Genomic DNA, 19,925 nt, shown 5'->3' with positions numbered 1-19,925 from the left:
AAATTGCTTCATTGCAGTTCACAAATCTACCAACTTGATAGCGCGTGATTTCATCGTTGGTATTGGATGTAACAAATAAATAAAACAAATATTAAATATGATTAAACAATTACAAATGAACAACAAATGAACTTATTAGACAAATTTCTGAACACACACATGGTGTCTTCAGAAAAAAATAAAGTTTTGGCTTTAAGGCCGCATCAAACAGGCCATAAATTGTTTTTAAGATGTATTCTGCTACTCGCGACGGAAACAAATCCAACAAATCAAAAACCATGGCAATCGGTCCAGCCGTTCTCGAGTTATAAGTGCTTTACAAAATACGACTTTCTTTTATATATATAGATATAAAGAGATAAAACACATGTTTATTGAATTTCTGTCACGCCGGAACGGACTTATCCAATAAAGCGATGCTATCTCCATGCATTGTTGTCCTCCAAGATCCATAACCCCTCTGAAATAACACATTCCTCCTGATTTGATCCAAAATGTGAATTTTGTAACGGATTTTATTTTGTAAAAAAAAACTTTGGTCATACTGGGTTGAAATATTTAGCACTTTCTATCGCAAGAAAATTGGGCGCATCCATGATGAAATTACTAATAATAAAATTACTAAGTAATTTCACCATGGACTGAACCGATAAGAAATGTATTTGCGCCCATGCTGAAATAACTAAACGTAATATCACCATGGTCACGCACAAACTGTTTCTAGCGGCTCTACTCAGATCGAAAAAAAAATGGCCGATGAATGCTAGAAAATCAGCCGATGGTATTTTGTTGTATTCGATGGTAGTTTTTGAGCAGCACGAAAAAGACACATTTGTTTTAAGTTCCGCGAAGCTACCTAGCAAACAGAGAGTATAGTCTCAATAAAATGGAGGCAAAAATGCCGCTGAAGTGGAAAGAAAAATGACCACCGTCTTTTCTACGAGCTAGTATTCAGATAAAAAAACACGTTTGCTAACAAACTGCAATATATTTTGCTTGCAGCAGAGGTAAAAACCGCATTCCGTACGGTTACACTTCCCAGGGTTCTTTTGTTTACCTTTTTGAAAATTAAATAAAAGGTTAATAAAACAATGAATGCTAAATGGATCCATGCAGGAGATTGCTATTAGTGGAATTGGAGGCTCTTGCATGATCGGAGGAGGAGGACAATCAACGAAATAAGCGCCGACAACTTTGATTAAACCCATATCTGCAGGAAAGAGACCAGGACGGTCGTTAGTCTATGCATTTGAGTTTTATAAATCATATAAATATGTGTACATGTATGGAAGACCATGAAACGATACCATTTGCATATTCAGCAGTTTGAAAATATGATAGAGAATTTGCATAAGCCCACTCAGATCGAAAAACACGTTTGCTAGCAAAATGTGCAATATATTTTGATTGGTTGTTTTGTCGATCTGAGTACTGCCTGGCGTATAGCCGCTGTAAAGTAACTTGTGCGCGACGACATTTCTTATCATTTCCATATGATTATCATCCCTGATTTTTCTAGCGGCCCCTATTTTCGATCTGGTACTAGGCTATATGTCTGGGAAAAACATCTGCAGCCTTCTTTGATTGGTAGAACATCAAGGCCGTGCCAAGGAAAATTTGCACCCGTGTCAAAGTTGTAAAACGGCGCCTCCAACCACTCCTCCTATTCAAAATTGGATTGTTTCGAGTCGAAATAGTCGCCATCGCCCCTTGGCACGACCCTGTGGAGCTGTACTAGGTCCCAAAAGGAAAACAACTTCAAATATTTTGTTAACAGCCCAGCCGGGTCTGTGTCTTGGCAACATGAAGCAACTGGCGTTCAAATAAGTTAAACAAATTAAAAACGCAAATAAATTCAATATTCATAATTTCATTAATCTATAATAATTGTTTCATTTTTTTGCCGTTTGATGGCTTTAAGTTCGTTTAGAAGCACAGTGGTCATTTATCTCTAAACTTCAACGGCATTGTTGCCTCCATTTGACTGAGACTTTATTCTCTGTTTGCTAGGTACTCTCTCGGATTAGAAAACAGACCTACATATATTTGTCGAGCTGCAAGCAAGATACCAACGAAAACCACAAAATACTATCGGCTGACTTACTAGATTTAATCGGCCAGTTTTTTGAAGATCTATGTACTGCCTGGCGTACAGCCTCTAGGAAGTAAAACTCCCGCGTCTACATAGAGATTGCACAGGCCATTAAGGAGGTTGGCTCGGGATTTGATAGAGAGTGGCTCGAACTAAAGTCGAAAACAGATATCCCCTCCTCGTCAATGTTGTCCTCATTGTAGTCATTCATGTCCAGCAACATTATTAGCTTAGGCAAAGAAAAATATTCTGCTGCTGAATAACACTCATAACCATTGCTATATTATTAGTATTCATTTTAATTTTAAAGAATTAACAAATTTTCCACCGCTCGAAACTATGAGCATCGGCTGTTTATTTTATGAATGGTTTGGAGTTGAATGGAGTTACTTGCTGGTTCTGCCTATTTTCAGTGCTCGTTTGCTTGTCTACGCGGAAGGTTGGTTGAGGATTTTTTTTTTTCAAAATGTTTATTTTTTCAAAACCCAGACTACTATCATGAAGCATTAAAACTTAAATTATGAAACAACTATTATGTTTTTTCACATTGCCTTCAAATGATTAATCAGCACACTCCATTGTTGTTGCCCTCACACTTACAGCGAGGGCCCATTCACTCGCACTTTTCTCTCGCTCGTTCTGCTTATGTTTGCCGACGAGACCTCCTTATAGTTTCTTCATGGGCTCAGTGTGCAGAGGCTATTATGCTTGTTTATTGTTTTCATTTACTCACATATGTATGTCTGCATATGTATGTTCAAATATATTATTCTGAATGTTGTGAGACGTTTGTACGCGTCACAACTTTTTCACCCGGTACTCGGTAAGTAAATAAGTACATTTATATCAATCTTATGAACGTACGTACCTATTTACTTACTGTATCTTATGAATGTACATATATACTGACTGATCACCGGGTATAAAAATTGTGACGCGTACGAAGCGTCTCACAAAGTTAATCTATTTTGTTTATTAATTTTCTCGCGCTCGCACACTCTGCGTCGCACTGAGGCTGCTTAGATGGCTGTTGTAGATGTAAATGGCAAATGTAGAAAAAATGTAAAATGTAATTATACATTTACATTTATACATTTATATATGTAAGATCCTTGAGTTAGCAATCACAATTAACAAGGCAGAGGGTCAGTCTGGTAAGAATTTGGATTTAAGGAAGCAATGATTTCCACATTGATATTATGTTGCGTTTTCCCATGACGAACAACCAAATAGATTTTACAATAAAAAAAAGGTGGTGTACTCTTATAGACCTCGGAAATTAAAGTTCAGTCTAATATTATCGGCGCAATGATAATGGGCCATAGCCTAAAAGGCTAAAAAACGCATAAAATTTAATTTTAATTTAGGGGGAACAAAATTATGTGGCTTTTAAGATAAACGGAAACAAACGTGTGTTTTATTTCTATGTTCCTATCGTTTTTTCCCTATTAAAAGTGTAAATTCTATTGATGTGGCAACCGTGGCAATTCGTTATCAACACTTATCTGGAGAAGGTCGCGTATGTATAAATTCGTGCCAGCTGAGTTACAATTAATTTTTGTAAGGTGTGAGACATTTTTATGTTGTAGCTGCTTTTAGTTGTTAAATAGCACATTTCCAGTTCTCTGCCGATTCGGGCTCTTTCAAATAAGTTGTAAAATGTTAATTTCATTGCATTTACTAAAACTGTGTGTTAATTATTGATTTTAGGCTACATTTTGTCTTCGCTGGATTTATATGTAGAACAAACGGTCAACATGCACTCTCAAGGACAGGGCCCACAATCGCAAACGTCGGCACATTCCCTATTGCAACAGCAATCAATTGTAACGATCAACAATGCAGTTGGAAAACAAAATGAGGCTCAGCAATCGCTATCATCTGTCGGTAAGAATACACAAAACAAATCTAATGTGTATAAAAACATATGGGCGGTATATTTTCATATTCACAAACTAAAATGTTTTTAAGCAGGTTTAGTACTAAATTTCATCCATTTAAATCAATAATTACAAATATATGTACATACCGCAGCACTAGAAATTGTATGTGAAGTAGGCATATTATTTTCTACAAAATCTTCTAATTTATACTCGAGCTTAATTCAGAGGTTAATTCGTTGTGTACTCATATCTATCGATGTTTGCTTAATTTAGTTGACAAACAAATTAAAACTACATTATATTAGGTTTAGTTGGAATATCCTAAAAAATGGTTGACATATATTATATACATATGCATGTATGTATGTATGTACAAACATATGTAAATCCGAGAGGTGCAATTTATGTAAGTTTCTGACCTATGTAACTTTTAGCCTAATTGGGCCCCAATAGTAATTTGTTTGGAATTTTTGGGAATAACTTCATATTATTTTTATACCCCGTACTCGAAGAGTAAATAGGGTGTATTGTATTTGCACAAAGTGAATGTATGTAACACACAGAAGGAAGCGTTTCCGACCACATAAAGTATATATATTCTTGATCAGCATCAATAGCCGAGTCGATTGAGCCATGTCTGTCTGTCCGTCCGTCTTGTTGAGCGCCTGGATCTCAGAGACCATAAAAGCTAGAGCCACCAAAATTTGCATCCAAACTTCTGTATGCTCACACTGAAACCAGTGTAGTTCAAAAATGAGCCACACCCCTTCCGCCCCCGCAAAAGGGCGAAAACCTCCCAAATCAATACAATTTTGAATATAAAAGATAACTAAAAACGCCATTCTGTAGGGAATGACCATACCTATGAGATCACCAAATTGGGATCATTATTATAGCCAGAATGAAGAAATTTATTTGCAGTGGCTAAAACCACCCTGTCCCACCCTCTTTTTACATTCTCTCATTCACACTCTGCTTCTGCTTCACTCGGCCCCTGCCGATGTCCTCCCCCTGCCGATTCCTCTTCCGACTTTTAATCCACACCGTCCCGCAGCTTATATTTGTTTTTTTTTTTTTTTGGTTGTGCGATCGCTGCCTCTGCCGCGAGTCTGCAGTATGTGGGTCTAGGGAAGGACGGCGAGCGTGTTGGTGTGAGAAGTGTTGTAGATGAAGATGACAGATGAAGATAAAATTTAAAATTTGACAAAACACCGCTGAGGTGCAGATGTAGTCATGAGTGCCGGGTATAAAAGTTGTGATGCGTAAGAAGCGTCTCACACGTCCCTTCTTGTTTTGTATAATATTCCTAAACCAAGGTTTGTGTTGACCTCTAATTGTCTGATTTAAAAAGTTTTGTGGGATTTAATTGTATTTCGAGGTAATCTTACGCCTGTGTCCAAACTGTTCAAACGTGGACGTACAAGAAACGAGAAGGGACGTGTGAGACGCTTCTTACGCACTCAGTACTACATCTGCACCTTAGCGGTGTTTTGTCAAATTTTACATATTTTCTTCATCTGTCATCACATCTACTACACTTCTCACACCAACACGCTCCTTTAGCTCGCCGCCCTTCCCTAAACACACACACAAAAATAAACGAGAAGGGACGTGTGAGACGCTTCTTACGCGTCACAACTTTTATACCCGTCACTCAGGACTACATCTAGATGTAGAAGACATCGCCAACCACTAGATATCGTAAACATTACACAACAAGTAGTAAAAAGCCTTCTAAATAAAATGCATTACAAAAATTGGATCAGTTAATCGTATTTTCCAATTTATGAGATATTTAAAACAGCAATAAAATTGGTACTTTTTCCCTGCACATTCTGTGCAATAATGACAGCTAGGTTTCACAGCAGATTTTTCGAAAGTAAAATTTCTTATACGCAACTTTGATGGTCACTCTTTTTATAATACAGAGCGTTAAAAACCGAGTCTTGGTTTTATCTTTTAAAAATTAGCTTTGGCCACTGTTTCCGCAACTCCTCGCAACCAGTTCGGAATCAAAATCTGGTTAATTTTTCTGGTTGCAAAATTTGGTGGCTCTAGCTCTTATAGTCTCTGAGAACTAGCCGACAAATAAGACGGACGGACAGACAGACATGGCTCTATCGACTCGTCTATTGATGCTGATCAAGAATATATATACTCCATGGGGTCGGAAACTTTTCCTTCTGTGTGTTACATACAACCGTTATTCCCCACAAATACAATAATTTACTGAAAATGAAATGGATACCGATGGATAAATACTTCATCTTCAACAAAACCAACTAAAAAGCTCTAATTGGGTTAAATAGGATACAAAAGGCTCAAGATTTACTCATTAATGGCTTTTATATCAGATTTAATGCATTTGTGTGGAGAAAAGCAAGTACAGAGATTTTAATGACGAACCTGAACGCTGCAGCCCTACAAATGGTAGGACATGGACATTGTAGAGCCCATTAGGTCAACCCCTGCTGTTGGGAAATCTGATTTTTTTATAAAAACATGGACATTTATCTGTTATTCATCGATACAAAACGAAACATCATTCAATTATTCGAAAATCTCGGCTTAAGCTCTAATTTTTGATTTGAACCGTACAGTGGCCGTATCCAAAAATCGAAACAAATCTGGATTTGCTCGGAACTCGACCTTTACAAAGTTCCTAAACTTGATAATTCCGTCTGCTCTATATCCAAACTTATAATACTACTAAGAATGGTTGGCTAATGTTGGACCAGAACATTAAAAATTGTGAAAACGGGAACAATTACGCTATTGGTCACAGTAAAATTGGTCGAATCGATGCAAAATTATTGAATATTGCTATAAACAATAGGAGGAACTTAAAACATATGAGTTTCAAGGCAAAAGGTAAAAATTAAACAAACAAAAAATGGGTTGAGAAATGTGGTTCAAATAAGCTGAGAGATGAAATTAGGCACTTACTTTGGTTTTAATTGAGAAAACTCTTTTAAAAAATGTTCAAAAATAAATGGAGCTAGTTTTGATGAGGATTGCATTTAATTTTCAGTGGTGAGTAAGACGGTTCAGAAGTTGTACTACATTTAAGTTTGAAAAATGTTTTGGTTTATTTAAGGTGGGAGCCACTGTATGTACATCTACGCAGTTTTAGCTCTCCCCCCTCCCCGAGGCCACTTGATGGTGCAGTCATTGCATATCAACGTCCAGACAAGGGCTGGACACTGTACGAAGTAGAGTGTGGAATGAGAGAATGGGGGATTAGCCACTGCAAATTAATTTCTTCATTCTTTCCTTAATAATGATCTATCATATCACAATTCGGTGATCTGATATGGTAATTCGCTACACAAATGATTAGTTTTCTCTTATCTGCAAAATTGTGGACCCAGCAGATGTTCGCCCTATGTGAAGGCGGAAGGGGGCGGGCGAAATTTTTAAATAAACTTGTATCAGTGTGAGCATACAGCAGCCTGGAGAAAAAATTTGGTGGCTCTAGCTTTTATAGACTGATAACTAGCCGACAAACAAGACGGACAGACGGATGGGCATACAGACATAGCTATATTGACTCGGCTATTGATGCTGATCATGAATATATGTATATACTTTGTGGGGTCGGAAAATCTTCCTTCTGTGTGCTACGTGTTTTCCCCACTATTTACTCTTCGAGTACCGGGTATAATATAGAACCCGGAATATAAGTTTTCGACGTTCCTGAGTTTCTAAAATCGAAAATTTGTAAAAAAAATACAGCACAAAAAAATCATAATTTTTATACCCGGTACTCAAAGAGTAAATAGGGTATATTGTATTTGTGCAAATAACGGTTGTATGTAACGCACAGAAGGAAGCGTTTCCGACCCCATAAAGTATATATATTGTTGATCAGCATCAATAGCCGAGTCGATAGAGCCATGTCTGTCTGTCCGTCTGTCCGTCTTGCTTGTCGGCTAGTTCTCAGAGACTATAAGAGCTAGAGCCTGTATCCAGACTGCTATATGCTCACACTGAAATCAGTGTATTTCAAAAATGAGCCACGCCCCCTTCCACCCCCGCAAAAGGGCGAAAACCTCCCAAATCCACAGTTTTGAAGATAAAAGAAAACTAAAAACGCCATTCCGTAGGAAATCGCCATATCTATCAGATCACCAAATTGGGATCCGATCGGATCAATCTTATAGCCACAGTGGAGAAATTAATTTCCAGTGGCTAAACCCACCCTGTCCCGCAGCTTTTGTTGCTCTTTTTACATTCTCTCATTCACACTCTGCTTCTGCTTCACTCGGCCCCTGCCTCTGCCCTCCCCCTGGCGTTGACTCTTCCGACTTTTAACCAAGACTCGGTTTTTAACGCTCTGTTTTAGAAAAAGAGTGACCATCAAAGTTGCGTACAAGAAATGTTCATAGATGGCGCCACTTTCAAAAAAATTTGCTGTGAAACCTATCGGTCATTATTGCACAGAATGTGCAGCCCATTGGACCATCAAAGTTGCGTACAAGAAATTTTCATAGATGGCGCCACTTTCGAAAAATTTGCTGTGGAAAATATTAACTGATCCAATTTGTTTGATGCATTTTATTTAGTAGGCTTTTACTACGTGTTCTGTAATGTGAACGATATCTAGTGGTTGGCGATGTCTTCTACATCTAGATGTAGTCCTGAGTGCCGGGTATAAAAGTTGTGACGCGTAAGAAGCGTCTCACACGTCCCTTCTCGTTGCTTTTGAAACCGTTTTATATATCCCAGACGCTAAGCTAAAACAGCTAAGTGTTTGGGTCCAATATTTAGCTGCATCAAATATCTTTTTAGAATGGCTTTTTTCTTTGCAATCAAATCAAAGATACTTAAGTTATCTACAAAATCGATCCGCTTCCTCTGAAAAAACCAACAGAAATACCAGTTTTTAATGTTCTGCCATAGAAAAAAAACCATAATTCATTATCAAAATGTAATGACGCAACTCTACCATAAAAAGCCGTTTCGGTTCCTTGAGAAAAAATTTTCGATTTGGTGGAGTAGTGAGATTATATCCATATATGCACATATGTATGTACATATGTACGTTTAAGTACTGAGTACTGAGAATACTTACGATTGTTCACTAATTTCAAATACTTTATCTGTTTACTTTTGTGTGCCACATCTGTCATCTACATACGCCGATTTAGTTAGTTCTGATTTAGTGTGAGTCGGCACACAAAATTTGGTTTGTTCTAGCTCGTATAGTGTCTGAGAAGAAGGCATCAGACAAGACGGACAGAAATTGCCATATCGACTCGTATTCGATGCTTATCATTTTCATTATACCCGGTACTCGGGTAAATAGGGTATATTGTATTTGTACACAATGTGAATGTATGTAACACACAGAAGGAAATGTTTCCAACCCCATAAAGTATATATATTCTTGATAAGCATCAATAGCCGAGTCGATTGGGCCATGTCTGTCTGTCCGTCCGTCTTGTTGAGCGCCTGGATCTCAGAGACCATAAAAGCGAGAGCCACCAAATTTTGCATCCAGACTTTTGTATGCTCACACTGTTACAAGTGTATTTTAAAAATGATCCACACCTCCTTCCGCCCCCGCAAAAGGGCGAAACCCTCCCAAATCTACAATTTTCAAGATAAAAGAAAACTAAAAACGCCATTCTGTAGGGAATGAAGATTCCGGTACTCGAAGATTAAATATGGTATATTGTATTTGTGTGGAATAACGGTTGTATGTAACGCAGAGAAGGAAACGTTTCCGACCCCATAAAGTATATATATGTGTGTGCCTGTAGGGGAGGGTGGTGAGCTAAAAGAGTGTTTTGGCGTGGGAAGTGTTGTAGATGTCGATGAAGAAAAAATATTAAAGTTGACAAAAAATCGCTAAGGTACGGATGAAGTACCGGATATAAAAGTTGTGACGCGTAAGAAGCGTCTCACACGTCCCTTCTCGTTTTTTAATTAAGTTAATGTTGCGTGAATTCTTTGTCCTGAATCGCCGTAAAAGCTTTTATTAAACTCATTTTTTAAACGTAACACTATCTGACATTTCATTTCTTGGTGTAAGGATATATGTTCCTTCAATATCCGTACAATGTCCTCCGTGACCCATTCTGAAACTCTGGCAACAACAAACACATCCAGATCTACAGGAAAAGTTATCTTGCATCTTCTTTTGCCTTTAGTGTATGAATTGTTAAAAGTATAATTCGATTAAAAGCGTTTTAAAAAATGTTATGAACAAAATTTAACTGCGTTTCTATTATTTTTTCCTACAAAACAAAAACTGGGTCTTCATACAAATCAGGATACACTGCTAAAATCGATCCTACTTTACGTCGGAACTTTTCATAGTCCAGGTCTCACAAGACCTGGAATTCCTCTGTGTTAGACTGATTCTTCGCGGCCAGTCTATTTATGTCACTTGCTCGTATATTCCACCGACTTCGGATGTACTTATATACGAGCAGCATTTGCCTGCCTTAAAAACGGTTTCTTCCTCGCTATCTGATAAAGACCATTTAATAATGGGGATTTCAACCTGCCAGGTACTGTCTGGTCTTCGGTTAACGAGTCAAACAACCTTGTGTCCATGTCACGACATGAGTTTATTGATGGCTTATTAGACCTGTCCCTGTCTCAAGTCAACCATTGAAAAAACTCCTTGGGTCGATTGCTTGATCTGTGCTTTATCTCGGCTCCGACCGTAGCGTTGTTAACACGAGCACTCCCGCTCACTATACTTAATACGCTCACTATCACTTAATTAGAAATTTTGATTGGTCTGCTCTGTACTCGTGCACTGACCTCATTGAAGGCACAAACACTTTTTACAATGTACTTGACACAATTTTTGACACGTGTGTTCCACTTTCATGTCCGACTAGATCTGCGAAACCTCCTTGGTTCACCAAAGAGTTGTCCAGTCTAAAGAACCTATAATCAAGACAATTTAAAAAATCTCAAGAAGTTGGTTCTCCTTCTTCTCTTTCTAATTACTTAATAGCTCGGTCAAATGTCACTGTTCTTAATGCTCAATGCAGGATACGTTTTTACAGGACCCAAAACAGTTTTACAGCTTTGTTAACAGTGTCTACGCTTAGTAGAACGTCCGCACATCCATCCTCGCTATCATTTTTGAATATGTCGGCAAACAATGATCAGGCAATCGCCGATCTTTTTGCAACATTTTTTCAAACCACCTATTCCCAGGAAAGCTACCTAGGTCATATGTATCCATATAGTTTACCAAGGTCGAATGGCATTTTCTGCCCTTTGTTTAATGAAGGCTCCTTACTTCATGAACTTCAATCAGTTAAATTTTCAATTTTAAAAACTTTTTCCAAGGACTGGGAACAAAGTTTATCGTGGGAGGCGACTTCAATGCCAAACATCCATGGTGGGGATCCAGATTAACTAACCCAAAGGGATCGGAGTTATACAAATGCATACGAAACAATAACATAACGACTTTGTCAACTGGTGTGCCCACATACTGGCCAACTGATAGTCGAAAAATTCCAGATTTGATTGATTTCATAGTATTCTCTGGAATCCCACAATCACACATGCGAGTAATGGAGAGCTTTGACCTTAACTCAGATCATTCTCCAATAATAGCAACTTACAGCACAATAGCCCATATGTTGGAAAAGCCCTATAAAGTAATAACAGCCTCTACAGACATTAACGCATTTAAAAGCCATTTAGATTCAGCTATAAGCCTGGACATTCCGTTAAAAACAGGAGAGGAGATAGACTATGCTGTGGAGCTTTTCACAAATACAATTCATAATGCGAGCTACAGAAACACGAATCAGGCTCTTAATCATCAACAACCAAACCAATTGAACCTTTCAACCGATCTTCGACAAAAAATACAAAATAAAAGGAATCTGCGAAAACGCTGGCAAGAAACTCACTACCCTGCTGACAAAAGATTATACAACAAGGCTGCATCTGAGCTTAGACAACTGCTGTCGAACTTACGCAATGAATCTCTAGCTGCCTATCTGAGAAACTTAGACCCTAATTCAAGCAACAATGAATACAACCTATGGAGGGCGACTAAATACCTAAAGAAACCAGCTAAAAGAAACATAAATATTCGCAAAACAAACGGAACTTGGTGTAGGTCTAATAATGAACAAGCGGAAGCATTTGCACAACATCTGCACTCTGTGTTTCAGCCAAACGATGCAAATAATTATATAACAGAGACTGAAGTAGAAAAATTCCTTGAGTCACCCTGCCAAATGAGCTTGCCTATTAAAATCATTAAATATGAAGAAGTTGTGACAGAAATCAAATGCTTGAACAATAAAAAAGCACCAGGCCCTGATAAAATAGACGGTATCACCCTAAAAAGTTTACCACCAAAATTCATTCGGTTTCTCACTCTCAGACGCGATTCTCAGACTAGACCACTTTCCAAGTCAATGGAAATGTGCAGAGATCGTTATGATCCTCAAGCCAAACAAAATAGAAACGGAATTGACATCATACCGTCCCATTAGTCTTTTGACAATTTTCTCGAAAGTGTTTGAAAAAATACTATTGAAGAGAATGTTACCAATTTTGGACGAACTTTCCATCATTCCTGAATACCAATTCGGATTCAGGAGGGGTCATGGGACCCCTGAGCAATGTCACAGGGTTATTAATGATATAGTTTCGGCATTTGAAAACAAAAAATACTGCACTGCTGCATTTCTTGATATTCAACAAGCGTTCGATCGAGTCTGGCACAAAGGTTTGTTGTACAAGATAAAGAAATGGCTACCTGCTCCGTACTATTTATTAATCAAATCATATCTGGCTAGAAGATGCTTTTACGTGCAGCAGAAAACCGATAGTTCATCACTACTTCTCATCAACTCAGGCGTCCCACAAGGAAGCGTATTGGGACCAATTCTCTACACCCTATATACGGCCGACATGCCAGTTACAAACAACTGCACTGTTGCAACATATGCTGATGATACAGCCGTTTTAGCCACAAGCACATCTATAAATGAAGCTTCTGAACTCCTGCAGAGTGAGCTAAGCCTAATTGAAGACTGGTTCCTTCGATGGAAAATTAGAATAAACTCCCTGAAATCCGTCCAAATAACGTTTTCATTAAGACCAGGTAACTGCCCAAATGTTACACTTAACGGCTCACCAATTCCACAAAGTACCTGTGTGAAGTATCTCGGCTTGCATCTCGACCGCAGATTAACATGGAAAAACCACATTAAAGCAAAATGTCAACAACTTAGACTTAAAACACTAAAAATGTCCTGGCTGATAAGTCGAAAATCAGAAACCACTTTGGAAAACAAAATTCGCCTCTACAAATCCATACTGAAGCCTGTTTGGACCTACGCTATACAGCTTTGGGGAACTGCTAGCAACTCAAATATGGAGATACTTCAGCGTTATCAATCAAAAACTTTGCGACACATTGTCAATGCTCCGTTTTACGTATCTAATGCAAACATCCACAAAGATCTGAATATTACAACCATTAAAGAAGAAATAAAGAAAACTAGTAAGAAATACATCGACAGANGAAGATGCTTTTACGTGCAGCAGAAAACCGATAGTTCATCACTACTTCTCATCAACTCAGGCGTCCCACAAGGAAGCGTATTGGGACCAATTCTCTACACCCTATATACGGCCGACATGCCAGTTACAAACAACTGCACTGTTGCAACATATGCTGATGATACAGCCGTTTTAGCCACAAGCACATCTATAAATGAAGCTTCTGAACTCCTGCAGAGTGAGCTAAGCCTAATTGAAGACTGGTTCCTTCGATGGAAAATTAGAATAAACTCCCTGAAATCCGTCCAAATAACTTTTTCATTAAGACCAGGTAACTGCCCAAATGTTACACTTAACGGCTCACCAATTCCACAAAGTACCTGTGTGAAGTATCTCGGCTTGCATCTCGACCGCAGATTAACATGGAAAAACCACATTAAAGCAAAATGTCAACAACTTAGACTTAAAACACTAAAAATGTCCTGGCTGATAAGTCGAAAATCAGAAACCACTTTGGAAAACAAAATTCGCCTCTACAAATCCATACTGAAGCCTGTTTGGACCTACGCTATACAGCTTTGGGGAACTGCTAGCAACTCAAATATGGAGATACTTCAGCGTTATCAATCAAAAACTTTGCGACACATTGTCAATGGAGGCAAAATGCATAGATTACGTTTGTAGGTGTTTCTAGACTTATAATGTTGGTAATTTCTTCTTTATTTCTTTTGATCATTCTTTATGTAGCTGTCTGAGGTGTTGGTGCTTTTATTAAATCGGAATTCAGATAATCTGTTATCGGATTGTCATTCTTCTGACTTTTCTATGGTGTAAGAGCTATAGGGACTATCTATCATTTAACAAACTAAAAAGATGTTATATATAATAGCAGGGCTCATTGGAAAACTGCTATTTCTGTTAGTTGAATATTAATTATACAATTTACTTATTGTTTAAAAACAAATTGTAAATATAAAGAGAGAGAAAAAAAAAAAAATTAGTTAAGCCGGTATTTTCACCGGGCCCTGACGGAGTTCCCGGCTGTGTACTCAGGTACTGTGCCGAGTCTCTGTGCGGACCTTTGCTTAAACTATTCACTCTATCCATCCATTCTTCTAGAAGGAAGGAATCCTTTATAATTCCTCTCCATAAGAAAAGTAGCAAGTCTGACGCCAAAAACTATAGAGGTATATCTTAGTTATCCGATATTCCTAAAATGTTCGAGAAAATTTTAACTCCGCACTTGCAGCATCTCTGCAAATCACTTATATCTCCAGCTCAGCACGGATTTATACGGCGACGATCAACAACCACTAATTTTATAGAGTTCACCTCCTCTGTCATTAAAGGATTCCAAATATCCACTTGCAGACGGATGTTATTTACACTGACTTCAGTAAGGCATTCGATTCTGTAAACCATTCTCTTCTTGCACAAAAGCTCGACCTTCTAGGGTTTCCACCCAATCTGTTGAGATGGATTTATAGCTACCGGTGTTCTAGGTCTCAAAGGGTCTTTTTCAAAAACTCCTTATCTTTACCTGATATGGTTACTTCTGGAGTACCACAGGGTAGCCATTTAGGCCCCTTACTTTTGACATTCTTTATTAATGACCTGCCTTCTGTATTAACAAATTCTCGAGTACTTATGTATGCGGATGATGTTAAACTCTGTGTCCAGTATAAGGACATTTCATTTCACTCTCGATGGCAAATCTGATCTCAATAGCTTTCAGTCATGGTGCTGTGCAAATATGTTACAACTTAATGCCTCGAAGTGCAATGTAATGACTTTTTATCGCTCCACCCCTTTCCTGGCTCCTTTCACCCTCTGGGGACTTCTCTTGAGTGAATTACATTGGTTGATGATCTAGGCCCAAGTTAAAGTTTTCTGAACACATTTCTACCATGGTTAATAAAGCTTGGGTTTATAAAGAGGTGGTCAAAGGAATTTGATGACCCCTATATAACGAAGACTCTCTATATCTCGCTTGTTCGTCCGATTTTAGAATACGGCTCATGTGTATGGTGCCCTCAGTACAACATACATCAGGACCGTAATGAATCAGTACAGAAAAACTTTTTATTATTTGCCCTACGGGGCCTCAACTGGGATGCAACTGTGAGACTGCCATCCTACCGTAGTAGACTTCTTTTATTAAATCTTCCATCCTTAGTTAGTCGTAGAAAAATGCTTGGTGTAATCTTTATGCACAACTTGATCAAGGGAGGTGTAGGCAGCCCTGACCTGTTGAGGGGCGGAAACTTTACGATTCCCATTAGACCCACTAGAAACTATATTCCTTTGTTCCTTCCACTGTGTAGATCGAATCATGCCTTGCACGAACCCTTTAGGGTTTTATGCTCGGACTATAGTTCCCTCTACCACATTATATCCTCAACTAACTCCCTTTCTATTCTGAAATCTCTTATACTAGCCTACCTCTCCCGTAGTTAGTATCATTTTAGTTTTGTCTTGTGCAAAAACTGCATGCTCGCGACCGGTTCGGTTAATCGCGCAGCGCGTCATGCGCCAGCGCCCCTCGGTCGGTTGGGCGGGAGGAGGGCTGCGTTCTTCTGGGTTCGAAAAAAGCCCAAAAGTGGTGCCTATATAAACACCTAGTATCCTGGATCCAAGAACATGTCTTCATGTAAACATGGAACAAGTGTTCCAAAAACGAAATATTCGGATTCGTTAAAAGAAGTGGCAGTTGCCGCTGCTTACAGCGTTCCCTTTTTATACCCGGTACTCGAAGAGTAAATAAGGTATATTGTATTTGTGCGAATAACGGTTGTATGTATATTGTATTTGAGCGAATAACGGTTGTATGTAACGCACAGAAGGAAGCGTTTCCGACCCCATAAAGTATATTTATTCTTGATCAGCATCAATAGCCTAGTCGATAGACCCATGTCTGTCTGTCCGTCTTGTTTGTCGGCTAGTTCTCAGAGACTATAAGAGCTAGAGCCACCAAATTGCATCCAGACTGCTATATGCTCACACTGAAACCAGTGTATTTCAAAAATGAGCCACGCCCCCTTCCGCCCCCGCAAAAGGGCGAAAACCTACCAAATCTACAATTTTGAAGATAAAAAAAAACTAAAAACGCCATTGGACATATCTATCAGATCTCCAAATTGGGATCCGATCGGATCATTATTATAGCCACAGTGGAGAAATTAATTTCCAGTGGCTAAACCCACTCTATCCAGCAGCTTTTGTTGTTCCTTTCACATTCTCTCATTCACACTCTGCTTCTGCTTCACTCGGCCCTTGCCTATTTAAAATTTTGACAATAGTGCAGATGCACAGAATGTGCAGGGAAAAAGAACCAATTTTATTGCTGTTTTAAATATCTCATAAATTCGAAAATACGATTTACTGATCAAATTTTGTTGATGCATTTTATTTAGTAGGCTTTTACTACCGGTTCTGTAATTTGAACGATATCTTGTGGTTGGCGATGTCTTCTACATCTAGATGTAGTCCTGAGTGTCGGGTATAAACGTTGTGACGCGTAAGAAGCGTCTCACACGTCCCTTCTCGTTTGTAGTTGATTCATCTAAAACAGTTTCATACAAATTAATTTTTTTTTAGGTTTACTGGAATTGGCTCATAGAGAATACCAAGCTGTGGACTATGAAAGTGCAGAAAAACATTGCATGCAATTATGGCGTCAAGATAGTACAAATACAGGAGTGTTGTTATTGTTGTCATCAATTCATTTTCAGTGTAGAAGGCTTGATAAGTCTGCGCAATTCTCTACGTTGGCAATAAAGCAAAATCCTGTCCTGGCTGAAGCTTACAGGTAAGTTACATATGCCACATTAAACTAAAGTTGTAATTAATTATAATTATTTATATTATTTTATTACATGATTACTGCGGGGCAAGCCTAGCCCCCTGTAAAATCGCTTTGCTCGTTTGCCAAAGCCCAGTTTTCATATGTATATCAGTATTTAAAACACAGCCATATGAATGGAAATTAACTTCAGAGCTCGACATTAATATGAGCATTGAAAGTTTTATTTTGCCATTGCGAATATGGTACCACACATCGATAACACTACCCGACAAAAATTTCCCCCAAGGAACCAAACCAACTTTTCCTGAAAGTTTAGAATTGGCCTGAAGATACTTTTTTCTGTCAGATCTTTTTTTTAAGAATTTTTAAAATCCGGTATATTTGGTAAACCAACCGACTTTCTGATAGGTATCAAGAATTTAAATTTTTTAATGAATTATGTATTTTTTTTCTTAGGAAGGACTTTTTTAAAGAATTTGTATTGTCTGGTATTTTTTCTAACGGGTTCTTTAGAGGTAGCGGTGTGTATTTTTCACATATTTTCACTTAACTTAAGTATCTTACATCTGGTTGTAAAGAACTTTGTTTCTCTGAAAAGCTGATTGGAACCAAAACCATTTGTGGTTTTAGCTTATCGTCTGGGAAATATTAGGCTTTGAAACGCAAACATTTTGATTTTTGTGACGTATTTTTAACAAAATTTCTGATTTAAAAACTCTGGAAAAGTTGAAAAAAATATATATACCTTAACGACGTCCAATTAATGCACTTGTCAATAAAAAATAGAGAACACAATGTATAATAAAGGGTCTTTTAAAATCCAAAAATTTTAATTTTTTACAACATTGTGACTTGAAAAACTATTTTTTTGTATACATGTGCATTAATTTGGCGTCGTTTAAGGTATTGCTTTTTAAAATCTACGGAGAGACGGCTGAGCTACCAACAGTAAAAACCCGCATTTTTCCGTTAAATACCGACCTTAGGATATTTTTGAATTTTAGTACTTTTAAACCCGGTACTCGAAAGTAAATAGGGTATATTGTGTTTGTGGGGAATAACGGTTGTATGTAACGCACAGAAGGAAACGTTTCCGACCCCATAAAGTATATTTATTCTTCACTAGCATCAAAAGCCGAGTCGATTTAGCTATGTCTGTCTGTCCGTCCGTCCGTCTGTTCGTCCTTATGAGCGCCTGAATCTCAGAGACTATATACGCTAGAGCCACCAAATTTTGCATCCAGACTTCTGTATGCTCACACTGTTACAAGTGTTAGTGCAGTGTGCGGCCTCTCCCGCGTCTCTGCCTCTGCCGTGGATTTGCAGTGTGCGGCTCTAGGGGAGGGGGGCGAAGTTAGAAGTTATGTAGATGTAGATGACAAGTGTAGAAAAAATGTTAAATGTCAAATGTGCTTTGACTGAGTAACGGGTTTAAAAGTTTTGACGCGTAAGATGCGTCTCACACGTCCCTTCTCGTTTTTCAATATTTTTCGAGTCTGAAGCCTGAAATACTCTGGCAGTTTGATACCATGCCATTTTTAAGCCCCATATGTTTCAGAAAGAGCTAGTATGGATCGAAACGGAAAAATCGTGTAGAGTAGTGTTATTTTTATTATTATTTGATTTTTAACCCATGCCTGTATTCAATTATTGGTATTATAAATATCTAAATATATATACATTTGTTTTAGTAACTTAGGAAACGTTTACAAGGAGCGAGGGCAATTGCAGGAAGCTTTAGACAACTACCGCAGAGCCGTGCGTCTTAAGCCTGATTTTATAGACGGATACATTAATTTAGCTGCTGCATTAGTGGCTGCACGAGATATGGAATCTGCAGTACAAGCGTATATAACAGCATTACAATACAACCCAGCAAGTTTATATTGATAATATGTTGTATCTATTACTCTAACATATTTTTTTTTGTAGGAATTGTATTGTGTTCGCAGTGATCTGGGAAATCTTCTTAAGGCTCTTGGTCGCTTGGAAGAAGCAAAAGTATGTATTCACATGAAATCTAGTTATTTTTAATAACATGTTTTTTTCTATTAAAGGCTTGCTACTTAAAGGCAATTGAAACATGTCCTGGATTCGCAGTTGCATGGAGTAATTTAGGATGTGTATTTAATGCACAAGGGGAGATTTGGTTAGCTATACATCACTTTGAAAAGGCGGTAACACTTGATCCTAACTTTTTAGACGCGTATATAAATTTGGGAAACGTTCTAAAGGAAGCTAGGATATTTGACAGGTTAGTATTCTCTTGATAATAGCAGTAGAATATTAATGTTTACTTGGTGCCTATACAAATAGACCAAAGGAAGCTTTTCTTGTTAAGCCTTAGTAACTTCGGTATTCCGTCTCTTTGGAATTGTTTTAAAACATGGTGCTTATAAGCGAGATACAGTTCTCATTATGTTGGTTTTGCTAACGCTCCCATCCAACCGAAAACAGGTTAGAGACTTTTCAACAATGGGGTGCTGTTCGTGCCGGTAAGGCATAAGCAACTATATTTTTAGTTCTTACGTTCTATTTTTTTGCAGCAATTTTTGAAGAGAATTAGAATTAGAATTAATTTAGCAATTTACTTGAGCTCTTTTGGAGCTTTCATATCAATGTTAGGAACTGTCAGCAAGTGCAA

General features: G+C 38.0%; 1 protein-coding gene across 2 annotated transcripts in view; it reads left to right on the top strand.

The window, feature by feature from the left end:
* The window catches only part of LOC117591331 (UDP-N-acetylglucosamine--peptide N-acetylglucosaminyltransferase 110 kDa subunit), a 41,563-nt gene that overhangs the window by 4,404 nt on the left and 17,234 nt on the right, over window positions 1-19,925 (top strand). The window contains exons 1-6 of one of the 2 annotated variants that reach the window (XM_034284550.1): window positions 3,569-3,657; window positions 3,803-3,979; window positions 17,074-17,284; window positions 18,973-19,156; window positions 19,214-19,282; window positions 19,339-19,535. In XM_034284550.1, coding sequence (XP_034140441.1) covers window positions 3,850-3,979; window positions 17,074-17,284; window positions 18,973-19,156; window positions 19,214-19,282; window positions 19,339-19,535 — 791 coding nt within the window. In that variant the 5' untranslated portion in view covers window positions 3,569-3,657; window positions 3,803-3,849. Of the gene's footprint in view, window positions 1-3,568; window positions 3,658-3,802; window positions 3,980-17,073; window positions 17,285-18,972; window positions 19,157-19,213; window positions 19,283-19,338; window positions 19,536-19,925 lie in introns of those variants that run through there. The other variant, XM_034284551.1, reaches the window with a different exon arrangement.

The sequence above is a fragment of the Drosophila guanche genome, unplaced genomic scaffold (assembly GCF_900245975.1).
Source record: "Drosophila guanche unplaced genomic scaffold, DGUA_6, whole genome shotgun sequence".
NCBI classification, from domain to species: Eukaryota; Metazoa; Arthropoda; class Insecta; order Diptera; family Drosophilidae; genus Drosophila; species Drosophila guanche.
The sequence above is the reverse complement of the archived record's forward strand: the minus strand, read 5'-3'. Positions and strand labels throughout refer to the sequence as shown.